The sequence below is a fragment of the Trachypithecus francoisi genome, unplaced genomic scaffold (genome assembly GCF_009764315.1).
Source record: "Trachypithecus francoisi isolate TF-2019V2 unplaced genomic scaffold, Tfra_2.0 Lachesis_group3, whole genome shotgun sequence".
Classification (NCBI taxonomy): domain Eukaryota; kingdom Metazoa; phylum Chordata; class Mammalia; order Primates; family Cercopithecidae; genus Trachypithecus; species Trachypithecus francoisi.
The window spans coordinates 16,370,707-16,384,554 of record NW_022681468.1 but is presented as its reverse complement, the minus strand read 5'-3'; the positions used below and the strand labels follow the sequence as shown (position 1 = coordinate 16,384,554).

The following is a 13,848-nucleotide window of genomic DNA, read 5'->3' as shown; positions in this document are numbered from 1 at the left end:
CTCCCCCTCCGTAGAGACGAGGAGACAGAGTGCTTCCCCATCAGAGGTGACAGGGCCAGGGAGAACTGGGATTCCAGCCAGATCTGCGTGACCCACAGCCCAGTGGTCACCAGGAAACCCTATTGTCCTCAGGGGGTCAAGAGCCAAACAGCAGAAGATGAGGGAGTTGAGGAGGGTGGTGGTGGCTGTGGGTGGCCCAGAGGGTCAGCAGGAGCTGCTGGCTCTAGGCGGACCTGCAGAAGGTGCTCCTCCACCTTCCTGCCACCTCCCCACAGTCAGCTCCACTCGGGGACTGAGTACCCAGGAGGAACCCTGCCCGCAGGTCTGGCCCTGAAGCTCTGTGTGGTGGTCCTGAGGGGTGGTGGCGCTGGTGTCCCCTGCCTGGCATACACCACCCCTGACAGCTGCCTGCAGACTCACATCTCAGCCCGGAAGGCAGGCTGGGCAGGGGCGACTGTCCCCATCTGATTCTGGGTCCAGGGAGGGACAGTGGCACAGTGAGGATCACCCCTGGCAGGTGCAGAGCTGCAGTGGGTCCCCTAGGGCGTGACCGTGAGGGAGGGCCTCAGCCTGGCCCCCAAAAGACCTTCAGGAGGAGCACATACCTGTCTGAAATGGTGCAGGATGTCCTTTTTCTGTTCCTATCCGGCCGCAGCGTGGGCAGGGGCAGCAGGAAATGCGTGACCACGAATGTGGGAGGAAGGCTAGTGGCAGGAGCGGCTGCAGCCCTGAGGCTCAGCCCTGGGGCTCGGCCCATTTTCCTGTGTGGGGTCCTCAGGCCCAGTGCGGTTGCTACTGCCCGCCTCCCCCAGAGGACTCTGGCCAGGCCTCAAAGGTTTGTGGTCAAGTGTGTGGCTGCTTCTGGAGTAGGCAGGATGGATGGGGCAGGCAGAGGCCAGGGGAGGGATAGGAGCAGCCACCTGGCCCAGTGCTCAAGGCACTGTTTACGGAACTTCAATAGGAGTGATGTCCCCACACTGAGCAGTGCCCACCCTGTCAGCCTTGAGAGGTGGCTGGGGAGGAGCAGGAATGAAAAGGTGGAGATACGGAGAGAGGGGGCCGAGCGGCGGGGGCCGAGTGGTGGGGGCCGAGCACTGGGAGGGTACGGGGGCACTGGAGGGAGACAGTGGCCAGAGTGGCTGACCCTGACCTGAAATGCCTTCAGTGGCGCTGGGTCACCCATTCCAGCCTGGAGCTGGCTGTGCTGCAGGGACCTGGGCTGGGGCTGGGGCAGCAGGTGACAGGCTGTTGACAGGCCCAGCATGGACAGGACAGAGGTGGAGAACTCCAAGGATGATGGGGAGGGTGCCCGGCAAAGGGGGCACTTCCTGCAGGCGGATGGTCCGGGCCTGCGATGATGACCATGTGGCCGCCGGGGCGATGCGTGGGACCATCGGGAGGAGTCTGGGGTTGCTCCATGTGATCACAGACATGCCCACCTGTGCACGAGCGTGCACCTTCCCCCAGCCCATGACAACACGTAGGCGGCACGGAGGATAACGGGAGGCCTTGGTTCCCTCCCATCCCCACATGGGGAGGTCCCCACCCAGCCCTGAGGGTGAGCAGAGCCCTGGCCACAGCCCAGGGCCCAGGACCTGGAAGGAGGCAGAGGGACGGACAGACAGATGAGCCCATGGATCCCCTAAATGGGGCTGGGGATGGGAAGTGGCCTGCCCCGGCCCTACCTGCCCAGGCCCCCAGCCTGGCTCTGTCCTGAGATCCTCTTGGCTGGGGCAGGCAGCTCCTTCACAGAAGGGCCTGCTCCCTCCTCCATCTCCTCCTTCCCTTCCTGGTCCATTTGCCACCCCACCCTGCCCGAAGTTGGCTCCCTGCTCAATGAGGAGTGGGTGCCCCTTCCCTAGGGCTCCCTGGCTTGGGGGTACCCAGGCCTCTGCCTCCCTGCTGCTGCTCTGCGGAACCACCAGGCCCCCAGCCAAGGCAGCCCCCTCAGCTTCCCTCTCTCAGACCTCCTCACACCTGCCCTGCTGCAAATATAAGGTGCTCAGCGAGGCCCGCCCTCAATACCGCCCCTTCCCCACTGGCCTCCCACCCAGCGCTCTCAGCTCCCCTCCGCAGCTACGCTCTTGAAAGAGACTTTATCTTTTCCTCCCCCTTGCGCCCACTCCAACCTGGCTTGACCCCACTTAATTTGGCTTGGGCTGCAGTAAGAAAACCGCCACAGACAGGTGGCTTCAACAATGAACTTAATTTCTCACAGTCCTGGAGGCTCAAAGAACAAAGCAAAGGTTCCAGCCCATCTGGGTTCCTGCGAGGCTCCCTCCTGGCTTGTGGGTGGCCGCCTTCTCCATGTGTCCTGGCGTGGCTGAGCGTGAGCTCACTTGCACTTTGGAGTCTCTTCTGGTGAGGACGCCAGTCCTACTGGGCCGGGGCCCTGCCCGATGACCTCACTTCACCCGAATTACCTCCTTAAGGGGCCTATCTCCAAATACAGTCACACTGGGGCAGGGGTTCCACCCTATGAATCTGGGGGAGCAAAATTCCATCCCCAGCATGGCTCTGGTTAAGGTCACTGCCAACCTGCACACTGCCAGGCCCACGGCCAGCTCTCAGGCCACCCTGCTGGGGTCTCCGGACATTGAGAGAGCCCACTCACCTCCTCCAGGAAGCTCACCCTGCCTGTTCTCTGCCTCCCTCGCAGCTGCTCCTGCGCCTTCTTTCCTGATCTCTTCATTTCCCAGCCTGTAAACCCCGCCAGCCCCGGAGCTCAGCCCTGACCTCTTCCTCTTTGTCTATGCTTGTCCCGAGGTGGCCCCGTCAGGCCCATTGCTCCCAGCCCCACATCCCTGACACCTCCCACACTCTCGCCTCATCTCAGCCCGGCCAGCTGCCTCCGCCTCAGAGACTCCACAGGCATTCTGTATTCAACCTGCCTGAAAGCATACTCCTGCCTTCCCCTCTCCTCCCCAACCTATTCTCCTGCCTCCTGGCAGTCAGTGCCATCCTTCCCATAGCTCAAGACCAAGACCCCCACCCTCATCCCTGGCGTCTCCCCTCCCTCACACCCAGCTCCATGTGTGAGCAACCCCTCTTGGCTCTGTCTTCAGAATCTTCACAGTCCAGTGCCTCTCGCCACTTCCTCCACGCCCCTTGGTCTAAGCACCATGGTCACTGTGTGACGGCAGGAGCCTGACAGCCTCCCAGCTCCCACGCTGTGGCCTGCAGAATAATGTGCTCCCCACGCCCCCCAAAGACATCCACATCCTGAGCCCTGGAACCTGTGACTATGGTTGCCTTCCACGACAGATAGGGCCATGCAGTTGTGATTGAACGAAGGCTCTTGAGGTGGGGCAATGGCCCTGGACTATCCAGGGGGCCCAGTGCAACCAGCAGAGTCCTTAGAGGGAGGCAGGAGGTCAAAGGCAGAAGGTGATGCAGTGATGGAACAGAGGAAGGAAAGGCAATGTAAGGAGGCCACGAGCCAAGGCCGCAGGAAGCTTCTAGCTGCTGGAGAAGACAGGGATGCCCGTCCTCCTCCAGTGCCTGGGGAAGGAACACAGCCCCACTGAAACCTTTATTTGTGACTTCTGACCTCCAAAACAAAGAGAATAAATTTGTGTTAAGACACTAAGTTTGCAGTCATTTAAAATTTAAAAATTTATTTTATTTGTAGAGACAGGGTCTTGCTCTCTCATGCAGGTTGGACTGCAGTGGCGTGACCACTCACTGCAGCCTCAACCTCCTGGGCTCAGGCAATCAGCCCATCTCAGCCTCCCAAGCAGCTGGGACTACAGGTGCATGCCACCAAACCTGGATACATACATATATATATATATATATACACACACACACACACACACACACATATATATATACACACATATATATACACATATATACACACACACACACACATATATATATACACACACACATATATATATACACATATATACACACACACACATATATATATACACATATATATACACACACACACACATATATATATATATATATATATATATTTTTTTTTTTTTTTTTTTGTAGAGATAGGGGTCTCAGCATGTTGCCCAGGCTGGTCTTGAACTCCTGGGCTCAGCTGATTCTCCTGGCTCGGCCTCCTAAAGTGCTGGGATTACAGGCAGGAGCCACCATGCCCAGACAGTTCATGGTAATTTGCTGCAACCACAGGTAATTAATATACACCGTTAGCATGGTTCACAAGGCCCCACCCCGTGTGGCCCCTGTTAAACTTCTGACCTCTTCTCGTCCTTCACCACCTGACCATCCCCCTCCCCTCTGGGCCTTTGCACCTGCTATTCCTGCTTCCTGAGATGTCCTTCTCCCAGATTACCTGCCTTTCTTCAGCCAGATGTTACCTTCTTAGTGAGGCTTCCCTAGTCACCCTCTAAAGGGCAGCCCTGCCACTCCCTACACCCCTTCCCTACCTTCATCTTTCTCCATGCATCACCCCATCTGCCATATTCCTCATCTGCCTTTTTCCTTCTATCAGAAGGTAGGTCCTAAGTGGATGCGGCATCTGTGTCACGCATTGCTGTGCCCTCAGTGCCTGGACTAAGCATCTGGCATGTTGTGAGCATTCCGTAGATATTTGTTGGATGAATGAATGAGTGAATGAATGAATGAAATTTTACAGATGGGGAGACTAAGGCCAGGGAACAGGAACCCCTTGCCTAAGTTAGGGTCAGCGCTAGTCCTGGTATCACAGGAGGCATCTCCCGCATCTCACTGTCCAAAAACGCCTCCACTGGGCAGACCTGGGCACTTTTGAAAGGTTTATCCCTCAGGCCTGCCTCAATCTCAGTCCTGCCAGGTCATTCCATGATGACCCCAGGCAGGTGTCCTGCCCTCTTAGCATCTAGCGTCTGTGTCCTCATCTGTTAATGGATGGATGGTTGGATGGATGGATGGATGAACGTCCTTGGTTGGGAAAGGCTCAGCAGGTCAGAAGACTAGGAAGAAGGCCAGAGCCACGAGAGGGCTTGGGGAAGGAGAGGCAGCCAGGCATAGTGGGGCCAGGACACAGAGGGGCTGGACACAGCCAGGCACAGGGGGCTGGGACACAGAGTCCAGTTCCAGGCAAGAGCTTGAAAAGCCATCAGGGGTTTATAGAGGGAACCGACCCAATCCTCCTTTCTAAGAGGGCTCTGCTGACATTGGACTGTGTGGGGCTGGGGCCAAGGTGCTGGGGATGAAGGTGAATGGGAGAGATTTGAGATGTGATTTGGGTAGAAAAGACAGGATTTACTGGAAAACAGAATATGAGGTGAGTGAGTGGGATTAAGGTGGGGGACTGAGGAGTCTGGAAGAGTGCCCAAGTGGGGAGTGCCAAGGACGGCAGGACTTTCCTGCATTTCTTAGGCACCTTTTAGGTAGAAGGGATGGAAACCCCTGTGCTTGCGCTAAGCAAGATGGGAAACCGTATGGGCTCCTATGATGGAAAAATCTCGGGCTGCAGTGCTCCAGCGGTGACCCTGGGCCCAGCTCTCTCTCCACCTCTTCATTCTCTTTTTCTGCGTTGGCATCATTCTCAGGTAGGCCACCCCATACAATGTCAAATGGCACCCACAGCACCCCATTGGCATCCTGTTAGGACAGAAAGAGGCTTTTTTTCTAATGTTTTCATAACCAAAGTGCTTCTCATTGGCCAAGCATGGGTCACATGCCCAAACCCAAACCAGTCACTGACACTGGGGAGCTGGAGGGCTCTGGTTGTTAAGGCTGGGCCCATGTGTCCATCCTTGAGCCATGTAGGTGGAGAGTAGGGGTGGTTCTCCTACTCTTCATCGAGGGAGATGAAGACAATGGAGAGGTGCCAGCCCCAGCACCCTACAGGGCTGATATGCACAGGAGTCTCTGAGGTGAGGGCCTGGCGGAGAAGGTCTGGTACAGCGCCTGCACCATCTGCCTCAGTGGTCCAGCCTCCTCCCTTCCTAGTCCTGATCCAGTGGGCCTTGCCCCACACACTCCCGCATGGGATGGCAGTGCCCAGCCCTGTGCCTCCAATCAGGGCAAGCTGCCACCACACTGAGCACCTGCCCCAGGTCCTACAATGCAAATCCCATGACTTATGGCCACTCAAAGCCACAAGTGCTGCCTGGCAGTGTCCGTGCTGAGGCTGGGGCTCCCACTTACTGTCTCTCCCTACTTGGCTGCCCCCTAGCCTGCCTGCCTCACTGAGCCAGGGAGGTTGTGCCCAGTTTGAATGCAGTCCTCTAGGCTTCAGGACACCTAAGATCAGAGCTCAGCCCTCCATATTTCCCTGGGTCCTGGAAAGGTGGGGCCACCCTACAGCTGCCCCCGAGGGACTGCAGATACCTGCTCAGTTTCTCTCTGGTTGCTGGTCTTGCTGTCTACTCTGTGGGATTTGGACTTTGGCTCAAACACCTCTATAGCTTCTTCTCATGGTGGCAAGAGTGCTGTTGCAGTTCCAGCCTCACCTCTCCCCTTGAAAGGCAGCAGGAAAGAGCGACAGCCTTCCCTGCGGCTCCCGCTCTGACTGGACCGCTTTAAGTCACATGCTCACTCCTGACCCTCTGTGGCCTATGAGTGCAGGAGGCTGCTTGGGCAGGCCTGACCCTCTGTGGCCTATGAGTGCAGGAGGCTGCTTGGGCAGGCCTGAACTGCATGCTCCAATTCCAAAGCCCTACTGGGGGAGAGCTAAGGAGAATTCCCAAACCAAACCCAGGGCTGTTGCTGCAAAAACGAGGCCTGGGTGCCGAGGACTCAGGAAACCTAAGGATCATCTTCAAATTATAAGTGAGGAGATGGCCGGGCATGGTGGCTCACACCAGCACTTTCAGAAGCTGAGGCGGGAGGACTGCTTGAGTCCAGGAGTTCAGGACCAGCCTGGGTAACATAGTGAGACCCTATCTCTACAAAAACAAACAAAAATTAGCCGGGCATGGTAATGGGCGCCTGTGGTCCCAGCTACTCAGGAGGCTGAGGGGGGAGGATCACCTGAACCTGGGAAGTCGAGGCTGCAGTGAACTGTGATCGCACCACTGCACTCCAGCCTGGGCAACACAGTGAGACCCTGTCTCCAAAAAATTAAAATAAAATAAGTGGGGAAAGAGAGGCTGGGCCTTCTAGTGTCAAGGGCTGACATGTCGAGAGTGGGCCCCCAGGTACAGACAGCTCCCCAACCCAGGAACTAAGCCTTTCTCAGGTCTTTGAGCTTTTACAAATGACACAGGCCATAAGTCCATTTAAAAATCATTTTATTATTAACATCATCTTCCCATGTAGCCAAGTGTCTGTCATGTATAAGGAATGTCAGTAAATATTCCATTTGAAGCTTCTTTGTACATATTTCCCTCGATAAATAAACTCTGAATTCACATAAAAAAGTTAAACTTAAATAACTCATATTTCCTTCTCTTGTAACAGGCATATATTGGTAAAATATAAATATTCTTGGACTCAGGCTTTGTTCTAAGTGAGGACAGTCATTGATCACATGGTATAATTATTGACGGTAAAACCGAGAAATTGTCAGCTGGTTCCCGGCATGGACTAGCGCTGAGGTGGGAAACAGAAAGTTCACATTTGGTTTCTGGGCCAAGGTGGGACAGGAGGGGTGGTGGGGAGAAGACGACAGTTGTTTTCTTTACAGCTCTGATAAAAATAATCTGTTCTGCCACTGAATTTTAACTTTGAATATATACTTCTACATTTGCTGATTAATTCCATAATCATTTTACTTAAGACTCAGATGTCGACTAACAAAATATGGCACATGATCCATTTTGAACAATGTCAGTAGGTTCAGAAACTATCATTGGGCTGGCAAAAAACAACAAGAGAAACGCACGCGGCAGAGCAATGATTCGGGCTTGGTTTGGTTGGTTCACTGTGGCCCACTGAACACTCGTCCCTGGCCTCAGTGCGGCAGATTCATCCCCTTGGGGTGATGGGACAAGCCCTGGTGCCCGGCAGGGCCTCTGAGGCCTGAGCGGCAGGTGAGGCTGGCAGGCACCTGCTCAGAGCACGCGGGGGATGATGGTGAAGGGCACGGCGGGGCTGCTGGCCTCCAGCTCCAAGGCTGTCAGGAAGCACTCCGTGGCCGCCGCGTCGTTGCCCTGAGCTTGGAGGACCTCGCCCAGCCCGTTCCAGACCTCGTGGGCTGTCGAGTTCACCTGCACCGCGTCCCGGAGGATCTTCTCTGCCAGACTGTAGCGGCCCAGCTGGTGAAGGATCAGGGCCTGGAGGGGTCAGAGAGAGAAAGAGAGACAGTCAGCCATGCAGGCTCCAGGAGCTCTGCGCTCCTACTTGTCCTTGAGTTTCCAGTCAGTTCCTTGGAGCTGGGAATGTATCGCCATTGGGCTGGGTCCATAGTAAGTTCTCAAGTACTTCCTGCGTTCAGGGACAACAGTCAAAATAGTCGCCGAGCTGACTAACATAAAATGGCTGATATTCAGCCATGTCTTGAATTTAAAAATGGCAACTTCATATGGTTCATCTGAAAACTTAAGAACCATGAATGAACCAATTGGAAGTCCGCAGTCTGCACTGACCCAGTGTGGCGTCAGCATGGGACGGGACTGTGGTTTTTTGTCTTTTGTTTTTTTTTTTGAGACAGAGTCTCGCTCTGTCGCCCAGCTTGGAGTGCAGTGGTGCAATCTCGGCTCACTGCAAACTCTCCCTCCCAGGTTCACACCATTCTCCTGCCTCAGCCTCCTGAATAGCTGGGACTACAGGTGCCCACCACCATGCCTGGCTAATTTTTTGTATTTTTAGTAGAGACGGGGTTTCACTGTGTTAGCCAGGATGGTATTGTTCTCCTGACCTCGTGATCTGCCCGCCTTGGCTTCCCAAAGTGTTGGGATTACAGGCGTGAGCCACCGCGCCCGGACTTTTTTTTTTTTTTTTTTTTTAAACAAAAGAAACATCACGGGTGGAATTATACTATCAAAATGATGATGACAGTTTTTAAATTGCTCACAGCCCCTTCCCTGAACAAAGGCCCTGACCTCACTGTCCCTGCTTGCCCCAGGCTGTGCCCAGCTGTCATCTTTGTTCTCCTTGGTTGGGGTGTACACATTGGTCCTACCTATTTCATCATCATCACGTTTCCAAGCTGTGCACCTCTATAAGCGATGTGTGTACTTTCTCAACCTCTCCCTTGGGGGAGAGACATTTAGGTCACATCCAATCTCTTTGCTGTTCTGAATCGCACAGACACGAACATCTTTCCAGAAAGCGCCTCTTTGTTCTTTAGATCAGTGGATTTCCAATCTTTTTGGTATCCCTGAAAACCTTTGGTTAAATGAAATTTTACTGAGAACACGCACACAGTCTATGTATAAACAGACAAAAAGGAACAGCTGGGGGGGTGGCGGGGAGGGGAGTCCGGTGTCCCCCATGGGCTCCTTTTAGTGGCCCTGGAGGAGGTTCAGTGGAACAGGCTTGACAACTATTTGGAGGTCCTCCCCTTAGGGCAAATCTCCCCAAAGTAGGCTCACTGGGTAAGAGGATAGGACTCTCTTTAGCATTCCCCAAACATTTTGCAAATTTTATCCCCAAAGGTTGCCTCACTTTTTCAGCTATCAGCAGTTTGTGTGGTCACCTGCCCCCTTCTATCATGACTCGCTTTCTGCTAATGTCATATGTGCAGAATGTCCCTCCTTGTTGAAATCTGTATTTCTTTAATAACCATTGAGGTTAAATATGTCCAATGCTTTTGTTTAGGAGCCTTTCATAAGATTGCTAGTCATCTGCTACCATAATTTTCCAGCCTATTCTTTGACTTTTGAGATTCTTTTCTTTGAAAAATTTTAAGTTGAAAAATTAAATTTGTTAATCTTTGATGATTTTTTTTTGCCACTTCAAAACTTAGAAAGTTATCCTTTCAAAGGGCAGATACATGTTCAGTTCCATTTATTGTAATTTTCCGTCCTTTAAGTAGTTGACTACTTTATCTTGGCAGAGAGTGATGGAGTCCTCCTACTTTGCTAGACACAAAGTAGCTCATCCTCCCTCCCCTCACTCTTGTAAGGCACTGCCTCCAACCTAGAGTGAATTATTTTATTTTATTTTTTTTTTTTGAGGTGGAGTCTCGCTCTGTCGCCCGGGCTGGAGTGCAGTGGCCAGATCTCAGCTCACTGCAAGCTCCGCCTCCCGGATTTACGCCATTCTCCTGCCTCAGCCTCCGAGTAGCTGGGACTACAGGCGCCCGCCACCTCGCCCGGCTAGTTTTTGTATTTTTTAGTAGAGACGAGGTTTCACCGTGTCAGCCAGGATGGTCTCGATCTCCTGACCTCGTGATCCGCCCGTCTCGGCCTCCCAAAGTGCTGGGATTACAGGCTTGAGCCACCGCGCCCGGCCTAGAGTGAATTATTACATGAAACAGGGGCCTTTCACTATTTTCCAACGAGCCACAAGATCGAACTTCTGCATCAGCACTACAGTTTTCATTTCTGTTACTCCCAAATCATGTTTTTGTTGTTGTTGTTGTTGTTGTTGTTGTTGTTGAGACAGAGTTTTGCTCTGTCGCCCAGGCTGGAGTGCAGTGGCGTGATCTCGGCTCACTGCAAGCTCCGTCTCCCGGGTTCACGCCATTCTCCTGCCTCAGCTTCCTGAGTAGCTGGGACGACAGGTGCCCGCCACCAGACCTGGCTAATTTTTTTTGTATTTTTTAGTAGAGATGGGGTTTCACCGTGTTAGCCGGGATGGTCTCGATCTCCTGACCTCGTGATCCACCCGCCTCGGTCTCCCAAAGTGCTGGGATTACAGGCATGAGCTACCGCGACTGGCCCCAAATTATGTTTTAATAGGTAGAGTCAGAGCTTTCCCTCACTGCTCCTTGCTTTTAGTATGTTTCCTGACAATCTTACCCTGTACTATTTTCGACGAATTTCAAAATCAGTTTCTTCACTCCCTTTAGAAGTCAAATTGCATTTGTGTTACCTCTCTTGGAGAGTGTGGAGAAGCCTGACATCTTTACAATGTCTAGTCTTGCCACTGAGGAATGAGTTATGGCCCTCTGCTCTTTCAAATCTCATCTTGAATCTCCCAGTAAAGCCTTGCCCTCCCTTTAGGCAGTGTGAGCATGTCACTCACGAGGCAGCCCAGCCTGCTTGCAGGCCCCGGCTTCACCAACAGGCAAGGGGGCAGCAGGGTGGCTGTCAGGAGCAGAACCAGCCAGTGTGACGGCAGGAATGTGCCTGCCTTGAAGTAGCATCCCAGGGCCTGAGAGACTACCTGGCTTCCATAAGCCCCCGACAAGAGAGCTGGGATGGCCACCCGGGAGGAGCACGTGGTTGGGGTGACAGCCAAGGAGACCCATGGCCGAGGGCAATGTGTAGGCCCTGTGGAGGCTCAGAGTGGAAGGGGGAGGAAGGAGACCCCCAGCTCTGGGAGGAGGAGGCAGTTCAGGGAGCTCTCCTGGGTGAGGAGGAGGCGGAGGCCACGCTGCCTCGGGTAGAGAGGGTTAGGAACAGCAGACTTCAGGGTCAGCTCTACCTTCTCATGAACACAACAGAAGCACCTCATGTTTATGAATATCCAAACATGTGTCCATGCTGGAGCTCCTGCATAGGACCAGGTCCTTGGTGGCATCTGCCAGAGAAGGTTCCAGGGTGGCCAAACAGCTGAGGGTAGCTGGCCACTGCAGAGCCACACCTCCTGACTCCTAGTGGCTGCCTGAAGGGCTTCTGGGTGTGGAGTCCAGCTGGGGGCGGCAAATTAGCATGTCCAACTCCCAGGATGGTGCTCTGGACCACCTTGGACCTCCCTAACAGGGAATCTGACAACTCCACATCCTCGCTTCCCAACCTCAAAGGCCAGCAGAACAAATGGGAGGCCACCATCCAGGTTGTACTCAGTAGGACATGAGGCCGAATGAGATTCTGCCCCCTTTCTTTGAGGGGAGGTTATCGCCTGCGCTCACTCTAGAACATTCCAATGTAACCAGAAGGGAAGGGAGGTTTCTGGGTAGCGGCTGTGAGCAGCAGCCTAGAGAGGTTACGGCAGGAGCTCATCACACGCCTTCCTGGCATGGCTTTCTTGGTGCACCAAGATACTGAACACACACAACAGGTTTCTGAGTAGCTCTCCCGGCAGGGAGACACGTGCTGCATGCTTCTGGCAAATAGGTGATGAGCGGCAAGCCACTGTGCTTACTTGGTTGCAGGTGGAGAATATAATTCAGGTCCCACTAGGCTCTGCCACTGTAGCATCAGCCCCGTGCTGTTTTCTTCCTCCAAGTGGAGGGTTTTTCCCCACCGGGCACCACGCTAAGCACTCTAGCTAGCCCATCTCCTATGACTACTGCTTTAGATACAAGAAGATGCGGTTCAGAAAGGCCAAGTTCTCTCCCCAGGTCCCAGGGCCAATCAACATCGAACTGCAGCCTTGCCCAGGTCTGCTGGGTCCTGAAGCTGCCCATTCTTCCCACCTGGTCCACATTGCCTCTGTCACTTTAAGGGGCAAGCCCTGGGCCAGCAGAGGAGAGCTCAATGGAGCTCTCTCAATGCAGGCCCCAGGGCACTCAGGCAATAACCCAGTTACATCCAAGCAACAGGAAAGGGGCATCTGCCACGCTGTGTCTTCCCGTTCATTTCTCTGACCACTAACTGCCGATTTTATTGCTCCTTCCCGTGTTATGATTGGGAAATTTGCTCCTCTCCAAGGCACAGCTTCCCTCTGACTCAGACCTGCATCTTAGAAGCATACTGTATATCTGCTTGTGGACTGGGAGGGCTCCTTGCCTCAGGCCAGCTGTGATCTTGAGGCTTGGGAAGGCTGCCAGAGCCAAAGGACTGGGCCATTCTGTCTGCCGGAAAGTGGATGAGTGAGACGCGGAGACCAGGAGGACCAGGGCCTTGGCCCGGTGGGACACAGAGGGCTCTGCTCTCAGCACCCTGCTGCAGTGGGGAGAACCCACCAGTCCCTTCCTGCTGGGATTAGAAAGTGGCAGGTCACTGAATCTGGCCAACTGTGGGGGCTGCAGGGTATAGGGCAGGGGCATGTCTACCCGCCCCCAAAAGTGCTGCAGAGAACCAGCCCCGAGGGGCTCATCTGAGCCAGCACCCTCCGTGTTGGCCACTGAGAGCCTCTGCAGTGCTCTGGTGTTCTGGGGTTCTTGCTGGCTTGGAAATTTCCAGCCCATATACCTGGACTTGTCGTCCTAACGTAGGGACTGCCATTTTCAGATGATCTTGAGGCTTCCTGAGCAATCTGTTCAGTGGAATTAATTCCTAAAGCTGGGAGCTGCTTAGGGAGACACCGCAGACTTGCCGGGGCTGCCAGCTCAGGCTTGGCACAGGAATGAAAAATAGGCCTCCCCCCAGTGAGCCAGGAGCAGCTCAGAAATCAGCCCATGATGGGATCAACCAGAACAAGCTCCAGCTGCAGTCAGAGCCACTGCCTGGAGCCAGCACAGCTAGAGGACTGGCCAGAGGTGCGCTGGGACCTGGCTGTGTCTGGCTATCAGGAGTGACACACCGCCCAAGCCCCACAGTGCTGGCCAGGGTCCTTCCTTCCTTTCCCTTCCCTGGGCTCCATGTGCTCTTCTGCACTGCAACCCTCATGCCCTTTCCAATTCTAGGGGCCCGGCTTGCTCTCTCCTCCAGAGAGCAAAGGCCTAACTCCTGAGGCTGGCATGGGGCTGTTGTCAGCACCAGCTGGGTCCAGCCTTCCCTGGGTTCAGCCAGGCTCGTCTGTCAGCCAACGTGTTTCTGCAGGATGCAGCCCCAGCCCCCTCCTGCCTCCCAGCTGCGGTCGGTCGGTCAGCCTGGGGCCTTCCTGCTAGAGCCCTTGTCCATCTGCCTGAGGCCATAATGCACCCCATTCCTGCAGAGCCAGGAGGCCACACTGCCCCCAACCAGCAGCGCTGCCCAGCAGCACACAGCTCCTGCTCCCAGC

At 54.3% G+C, this 13,848-nt stretch overlaps 1 protein-coding gene across 10 annotated transcripts in view; it reads right to left on the bottom strand.

Annotated features, from left to right (window-relative positions):
• Nucleotides 1-7,185: 7,185 nt before the first annotated feature.
• TTC7B (tetratricopeptide repeat domain 7B) overlaps nt 7,186-13,848 on the bottom strand; it is a 276,535-nt gene continuing 269,872 nt past the window's right edge. For all 10 annotated transcript variants that reach the window (XM_033191608.1, XM_033191609.1, XM_033191611.1 and 7 more), the window contains one exon: nt 7,186-8,186. In XM_033191608.1, coding sequence (XP_033047499.1) covers nt 7,965-8,186 — 222 coding nt within the window. In that variant the 3' untranslated portion in view covers nt 7,186-7,964. The remainder of the gene's footprint in view (nt 8,187-13,848) is intronic.